We start from the raw sequence: 8545 nt of genomic DNA, 5'->3' as shown, positions 1-8545 counted from the left end.
TGCACTACCTCAGTATGCAGCATGCTAATTGCCAGTAAGTCTTACAAATGTGTCACACAAGCACAACACAATTTCAGTGCGTCCTTTCAGCAGGGGAAAACAGCACTCGTGGTCGAAGGCCTTGCTCCCGTGATTTCTTTTTGCTCCCGCCTCTTCACAACCCGCACCTCGTTTCTCGCTTGGTAAGACTCTTGGGCCGTAGCGTACTTCCGAGGCATACCGCGCAAGGGGCTATGTCACTGGCCAGCGTCTTCCATCACCTGCTGTCTCGCTTCGCAGTTGACCGTTGCCACAACTGCCCCCGTCGCTGCTGCGTGACGTCAGCGACGCAACACATTTCGCGGGCGCCGTCCTTTCCCTTTTCACACGCCACTTGCAAGCTGAAGGTCAGGTTGATTTTTGTGCCACATTTTACACCTGACGTGCTTTCGTCATGGTCATCGCGCAGCGAACCACGTAAGGCTTCCACCTTAAAATGTTTTGGAAGCGCCATTTCACCTGGTCTCGGCCGAGTTAATCACCCCAGACATACTATGCGAGCAGGACGACAGTTCATATAAAGTCACAGAAGGATCGACAGAGCGCGTCGCTAGTCTGCTCCTCGATTGATCACTGTTAATGGGACGTTTCCACTGCCGTTGACAAATTTCTGCTTGTTTCAAGTTTGTAAACATGCAGCCGACATCGTCAACAGATCATTTCGTACTACTACGCGAGAAGGCACTGGAAGTCATACCATAGCGTGGTTCCCGGCGCACGTGAACGATGTAACTAACCAAGCGGGTTGCAACTCTAACGAGCGGGCCAACTGCCTGGCGCGCGAATTCACATCCCGCGCCCGAGCTACCGGACTGGCTCTCCCGCAGGATCGCCCCTTCAAAGATAATCTTACAACCTTTCACGAAATTACGTCACATTACAGACACAGCAGAAGGAAATTCCCTCCCCCGATCCCGAAACTGAACAGGGCTCAGGCTGTTACTTTCAGGCTTTTACAGACGGGATCCTCCCTCACGCCGAGAGCGCTTAGTTGGATAGACCCGAACTTCCCGCAATCGTGTTCCAAATGTGGTCACGCGTGCTGCTTCTTCGACCACATGCTCTAACTGTGCCTGTACAACGCGGGCTCCGACTTTCATAACAAGTCTAAGTGAGACACCTTGCCGAAGAGCTCGGATTTCACAAACCAACTACAGGCCGTCCAGAGGGCCCGCGTCGTCGCGGAGAGTCACCACGTCCCTGTCCCGTCGTGGGCGGAGCCACCAACTTTATCGGGGAGCCTTGGGTTCCCCCCGTTCGAGTTCCTCAGGACACTCTAATAAAGTTCTTGTCACTGTCTGTTTCAAGACTGTTTCCGTGCTAAATAATTCCTTCGCTAGGTTATTTTCAGTTCCTCTCAATACTCTCCGCGAGCCACCCGACTGATGGCCAATCCCTAGCCCAAAAATACGATCACCTTGGTTACACAGCGCCTTAGCTAAACACCTATGGCCCATACATGCACATAAAATAACAACTCTCAAAAACAAAAGCGCTTCTCCCAAATCTAAGAGGCAAACGCACCATGTCCCCTCCGAAGACCGGCCAGGGGTGCGATATTGTAGGAATTCTATTACATTTTATGCCTTTTGCCGCCATCAGCCCACTGCCATTGGCCCAAAAAGAACGGGCCGCGCCCATTATGTCTTTCAGTAAGGTGACGTCAGGAACCCGCAAAAACCCGAAACATCAAAGTTACCTTCACACACTCATTACGCGGAACATAAGGCATACATTTTTGGCTCGGCCAGAGGCAGGATCGTTAGGCATAATAAAGGGTTGCTCCTCTCTTGGCTAAGGCGGCGGCTCCTCGCATCGCCGACGGGGACACGCAGAGCCAGAAAGACGCGTTTGCCAGGCCAGATGAGCGTTTCCCGCGGCATTTTCCACTCTCGAAGGAAACGGTGCACTTATTGTGCCAGTAACTGCCGGGGGAACTAAAGATTAAGCCCCATGAGCGCGATTTGGTGTGCGACAGCGACGAGCGACGGCTTCGAGCGACGGATCGGGCCGTCGCCTAAACAGGTCGCTCAGTCTTGTCGCGCGATCACTCGGCTCTGCATATCTAGAATTCGTCGCTCGTCGCCCGGAAGGGCTATGAGCGACTAGCCAATAGCGCGACGCCGCAACTGGATGTATGTAACTCATATACTTCCGATTGTCGCACGGAACGAGCAAGTGATTGATTTTTTATACGTGCAAGAATAAGAACCTACTGCAAGACTTTCAGAAATATTTATGCTGCTTTTTACAGTAAGATACGTCAACTTAAACTAATAAAGCACGCGTCACGCTAGTTTCGGCGTCTATATTACTGCCCTCATACCGGCAATACTGGGGCGACGTCGCTCGAAGTCATCGCTCGTATGGGGCACGACTTGTAGGCGACGAGCAAATGCGACCGCCATCTCCATCGCGTCGCTTGTCGCTGTCGCGCGCAAGATCGCTTGCACGGGGTTTATACTTAAAAGCGGAGCGAGGGACGGGACTGTGGGTGCGGCTGTAGGTGGTGTGCTAGCTGCGCTTCTTTGCCACCGGGAACTTCCAAGCGTCCGCTGGGAGCGAGGAGACGATCTTTGCGTCGAAGTCGACCGTCAGCGAATGTATACAACATGTGGCGAGGCTGTTCTAAATGGAGGGGCCGGCAACAAGTGGGTACATGTTGCAAAGACAGCCGACGAAAGCGCAGCCGTGAAGGAGGGTTTCCTTCTGCGCGCTGCTTTTCCCGGCGTCATCGGATGCGTGGACGGCAGCTTCATTGCAATTTTCGCAACCAAGGGTGAGCGCAAGGCCACATTCATGTGCCGCAAGGGAGACTACGCCCACAATTGCACGGTCGTAGGTATAGGTCATGTTTTCTAGTGCCGTTTCTCTGCTTCTTTTTTCGCTTATGTTGCACTTGTCAAGGGAGACTTTCTGCGTTCACATTTTCCTCATATTTGCGACACGCACATAAGGATCCTGGCCGTGGATCCTATGCGACCGGGGTCGGACCCCGAGTCGTTGGTCTAGCGGACGCGATCACTTCGCCGATGGTTTCAAGCGGAGCACATCGCCAATACCAGGGAATACCTGTTCGGTGAGACAATACATTTTTCGACGCAGTCACGCTTCAGTAGCGAATAGAACGAAATGTCCGCCCCAATGCAAACTTTCGACTGAGTTGCAAACACATGACTAATTACCTGCCTGGAGTAGGAAAAATCAAACCAATTAGTGTTCCCATAGACAATGTTACAACTGTTAACGAGTTGCAAGCATGATACCAAGTGCTTGCCAGGAGCAGAATAAAGCAACACGAATATTAGTGCTACTAATCTACCCAGTGCCTGCAAGAAGTAGAAGAAATGAGCAAACATTAGTGCTACTACGGGGAAATTGGTAGTACTTTTTATTGTTTATTTCTTCAGCTTCTGACTGGCACTGAGTAGTGCACTTGTAATTTGGTTAGCAGTATGTGTCGGGGTGGACATGCCCAACTCATGCTTTTATTTGGACTTACAAAAGTAATCTCTAGAGTCTTCAGCCTCCGAACTCTACAATTGTTGAATGATTCTATAGCTTTGCTCAGTCACCAACTTGCCTCTCGTCAGAGAAGTACTCAATGCTCTTTCATCGTCCATCTTCATGCACGTGACAGTGGCTACCTCATGGAGCCGTGGCACCTGACACTGGGACCTGGCCATCCTCCAATGCAAACAACCGAGGGAAGTACAACACAGCACATGCCGCCGGGCGTTCTGTGGTGCAGAGGTGTATTGAGCTCTTGAATAGCCGTTCCTGCTGTCTGCCGCGGTACCGCACCCCTTTTCTATGAGCCAGAACCTGCGGCCAGCATTGTCGCATCAGGTGCTGTGTTTCGCAATCTTCAGCTTACTGTACGCGACACAGTATATGAGGATAAAAGTGATGACTGCAGCAGGAGCAGCAGTAGTAGCGGACATGTCATTAATGGCGACCCCATACCACACGTTCTGCCCCTAAACAAGAGGTCCCTAATTAATTAATTGAGATTGCGGGCTGTCCGAGACACGGTTATTGGTATGTTCGACATAACCGGTACTCAACACATGCGTTACTTAAGCAATGTTTGGTGGCAGTTGCGACGTCAACAGTAGCGTGAGCACTGCTAGGTGCGTGAAAGCTGTTGTGGTGACAGCAAGATGTGGTGGTATAAGAGATGCCAAATAATTTCGTGCTGTTAAATTGCTGACAAAATAGTTTCCGTATTCAGTTGCAGTTCATGTCTACATAACGCAAATCATTTACGATTTGCCGAGGAATGTAAAAGTTGCGTCGTGAAGGGATATGTAGAGTTTATTTCTGTAGTAAGTAAAACAGAATATTTAGTAAGAATATTTAAGATGGAAAGCAAAATAAACTTCTGTGGTTTTTAAAGGGGCCTTTGCCACGATTTGCTTGCAGCTGCGGTCTTCATCTTGATGCCCTGTGTGCCATGGATGCAGCCTGCAGTTTTGTTTTGTAGACTTTTTCCTAATGATGTTGCTGACAGTTCCCTTGTGCACTGAAGGACATAAGAGTTTGTCCACTCTCTTTCTACTCAGGCAGAAAAGCTAACAGAAGCCAAAATTCCCAGCGCACGTCACGTCACTGCTTCTGCTTCATCGAACGTGCTGTTACATGCGCACCTCCTAGGTTGTCCACCATTTTTTCTCACAACAACCGCGACGTTTCTTCCGAGTAGTGAAAATGCTATCAACTGGTCATTCAACATGTCAAACGCTGTGGCTCGCGTCAAGTCTATTCACGCATTAGCAGTTCATAGGATTCAAAAAAGTGCCCTCACTTGCAAAAAGCAGTACTGAGTAACCGAAATATAGCAGAATTTAAGTTTTGCAGTGCAAGCCAGCACTGCAAATGTAGTAGTGATGTGTAAATGCAAGAATAAACAGAACTCTGCCTTTCTTTATTATTTCAACCTTCAACATACAGCCCTTTTTTTTTAAGTAAAACGTGTATATATACATATCATGTGCAACAGCCTCTTCGTTAAAGAAGTGTGAGAATCATCAGGAGTGCTGCATTAGTAAAGACATATGCTACGTATCGCAGAGACAAGTCACAATAAATATTGCATCACCTTCTGCGCGCATCTAAAGAAATCACAGATAAATGCACCAAAAAATCTCGCAGATAACGGCACGGACTGTTTAAGAACACTTGCGTACTCCGCAGTTACACGGAAATAGTATCTGGTTTAAATCATACCACAAGATGTGTGAATGCATAAATCATCGCGCTGCAACAAAGCAATATTTATTATAGCCTAATGTACAGATGCGTCTCTACATGTGAAAAGAATATGTCACGTCATGTAGAATTACACACTTATAGAAAAAAAGCCATAATATCCTAATTTGACGTTAACAAAGCGAATCTGCTTCGTAAATATTGCCAATGAACTGCAGTGCAAGGGCTACACATTCACCAGAACCTGCACCTAAACAACAGTGAATGAAAACAAAAATTGTGGCAATGCAAGAGTTCCACAAGAAAGGACAGTAGACGTTCCAGCTCTGTTAAGCCGTGATAAGAAATTGCATAAAAATGCAAAAACAAAAATATATATACACAATGCAAATGAAATGTTGGAGCATCGGCAAGGAATGTTCGTAACTTTTTTTCTGAGTGCTTTCATATGTTGCTTGCGACGTTATATTAAAGTCAGAATTCCTCCGCCCCTCAACAAGTGATTGCCGCCATTTGACGACGTACTTGAAGAACAATTACAGTGCCGCCTCGTGTTCATAATAACATGCCAACAAGCAGGTGCATGGAAATTTTAGTGTCACGGACAGAATGCCCGTACCACCAGGACTTCTGGTACTTGTGCAGGTGAGACTGATTGTGGACATTCCTATTGCTGCAGTATCACTTGAAGCACAAAGTCATGCTGCATCTCCTGTGCTATTTGTGGTTGCATTAAAGCGTGAAATAAGCAATTATTTGTTCTAAGTAAGCAATATACGGGCTTTGTATCATCATTACTACATCAGCAAATTTGTTAGAGCAAAGGAGAAAGAATGGGACATGAAATTCCTTGCTTATGCTTCTTTACTTCTCATGACGGAACTGACAGGGCATAGAGGCCTGGCTGGCGCCATAAACAAGTGCAGCCAGCAGCTGCTGAAGCAGGTGTTTGTTGGTCTCGTGCGACCGGCGCTCCAGTTCCAGGCTCTGCTGCTCGACTTCCCGCAAACCACACACACCTTGAAGAAGCTCCTCTATTAGTTGCACCAGGCTCTCCATGGGCGCCTCCTGGTGATGTACGTATGCAAAAAAATGCAACGTTTGTTTATTTACAGAAGCTCAGTAACAAGACCTTGGAATGCTAATTATTCCTCCGATTTGAAGGTTTTCGATTTCCTGCAATAATAAGTACTGTCATTGTATACTGAGACATCAAAAACATATTGCCGACCTATCAAAACTGTACCATGACATTTTGACTTCCTTTCTAAACTCGGTAATCTCAGCCAGTCCGCAACGCAACAAGAACGTTAGAGGCAAACATTTGTCTAAGATTGAAGCCCACACGAAATGCTCACTTCATTTTGGTCCTTCATGGTTTACCTTTCTATACCGTTTACGAACGAAAGTTAACGTCAGCATTCACATTTCCTGTTGTAACACCTTCATCTCGAAACGGAACCGTCAGTACAGGGGCACTTGACCGAGGAAAGGTTGCCGTCGCTGCGGTCGCTTTGACCACGCTTTTGTCGTGGCGGTACCCTATTCAAAGGTGCTCAGTGCCTTACGTTCTCGAGCCACTGTGTTCCAAATTTTGTTTTCGGGCCCTCGGGCATTATGAATATTTTTCGTTGTCCCTTCTTTAAAAAAATCATCACACATCGTGAAACACAGGCAGCGAAATGCACACAATGCAAGCATTACACGAGCAATACTTACTCACATCACTCTTGCATTTCACGGCTCCCGGAAGCAGCGTCTGAAATTTTTCACCGAAGAAAGTACACTGCTGTGGATCGCAGTTTCATGCGCTGCCTTACAAACTAGCGTACACGCTCGAGGATCAGCTTTGTGGTTTCAAAAGAGGTCGCCATTTTTTTTTGCGCTCAAGGACATGGGTTGGATGCAGATTCGACAAATATGAGGCTATGGCTAGAAACATTTGAGCACTTGTGTTTGCTTTTGTTTTTAAGGTGCGGCAGCTTTTTTTTTTGCGTTGGGAGGTTGTAAAGCACTTTTTTTTTACGCAGAATGGATGCACCTTACAATAAATGTCCTTTTACAAAATAAGTTTGCTTTACAGCCCCAGAAAAAGAGAAGAGAACACGTAAGAAACATCTGGCCAAAGAAGGGAGCTTTTGATAGGACTATCCAAAAAACGTGCTGCATACGCACCCACGATTTCGAAAAGCGTTTACGTCATGCGAAAAGGCATTGGCATGAAAAAAAGCGTTTTTACAAAAATTAAGCCCACAATACTAATAGGAACGAAACCCAGAACTCGTGTACTCAGCACAATAAACTACACGCTGCATTTCTCCCAGTGTCCCATTCAACTTGAGTCAAACTTTAAAAATATGCAGATGCGCCGCAGCTGAACAAAACCTAAGTAGTGTTGCTTGCTGCCGCTTGGAGATACTCAGGTAATTTCTTTCATTCGCCTAATTACACCGCTGTTCGAACGTGACGGTTTATCTTTTTTTTAACTTTTCATTCGTGACCGTTTTTGCCATCCAGAAACGCTGCCAGAAACACACACAGTTCTAAAAGTATATTGTTGCGAATACGAGGTACACGAGGGGCGCTCACGACAAAAAGCACCAACGCTCGAGCGCGAGGAGTGCTGCTGTGGCAATCGCGACACGTCGTATTCTTTGAGTCGGACCTTTGGGAGCTGCTGTCATGACAGCGGGCTTTTTTTTTAACCAAGTCCATGTGTCAACGCAGTGTTATTTGGCGTCGACATGAGACGCTCGAGGTTGGGGGCCATGCCATGGCCGCTGGATCACGTTACAGCCCGTCTGAAGGCTGTTTCACATGGTGCGATTGGGGCGAAAGAAATTGTTCTGCCGTGCACGCCGCAGAGTGATTTTCGCCGAGAGCTTTCACATGCCTTTGCGGCAGCGCGATTTCCGTCGCAGAGATGCGCAAGGTTGCCTCCTGCTCACGAAGTGTCAATGCCAGCATCGTTAAATAAAAACAACATAGCAACTAGTCTAATATTCGAATTTTCCTATTTTTATTCGATAATACAATAGTACACCATTTCTTAACGTTTAAAAGCATTGAGGCTTTACGACAGCTTGCAGATACTGTGAGTGAGGCGCTGCTCAACACCGCAAGTATGAGCGTGCGCTTTCTGCGCCGTCGGTGGGGTGGTTCCATTTAGTATACTCTAGTTTCGTTGTTACTATGGAAGCCACAACTTTTTTCCTGGATGAGTACTTGCTTTTGCAGAAGAACAAGCAACTATTGAGTGTGCATGTATAAGGAGCTCGCGCAATTTGCAGCGATG

The 8545-nt window shown here is 47.2% G+C and overlaps 1 protein-coding gene across 1 annotated transcript in view; it reads right to left on the bottom strand.

Annotated features, from left to right (window-relative positions):
* Window positions 1–4945: 4945 nt before the first annotated feature.
* The window catches only part of LOC135900500 (uncharacterized), a 223442-nt gene continuing 219842 nt past the window's right edge, over window positions 4946–8545 (bottom strand). Inside the window, exon 3 of the mRNA XM_065429979.2 lies at window positions 4946–6318. Coding sequence (XP_065286051.2) covers window positions 6115–6318 — 204 coding nt within the window. The 3' untranslated portion in view covers window positions 4946–6114. The remainder of the gene's footprint in view (window positions 6319–8545) is intronic.

The sequence above is a fragment of the Dermacentor albipictus genome, chromosome 5 (assembly GCF_038994185.2).
Source record: "Dermacentor albipictus isolate Rhodes 1998 colony chromosome 5, USDA_Dalb.pri_finalv2, whole genome shotgun sequence".
Lineage (NCBI taxonomy): Eukaryota > Metazoa > Arthropoda > Arachnida > Ixodida > Ixodidae > Dermacentor > Dermacentor albipictus.
The sequence above is the reverse complement of the archived record's forward strand: the minus strand, read 5'-3'. Positions and strand labels throughout refer to the sequence as shown.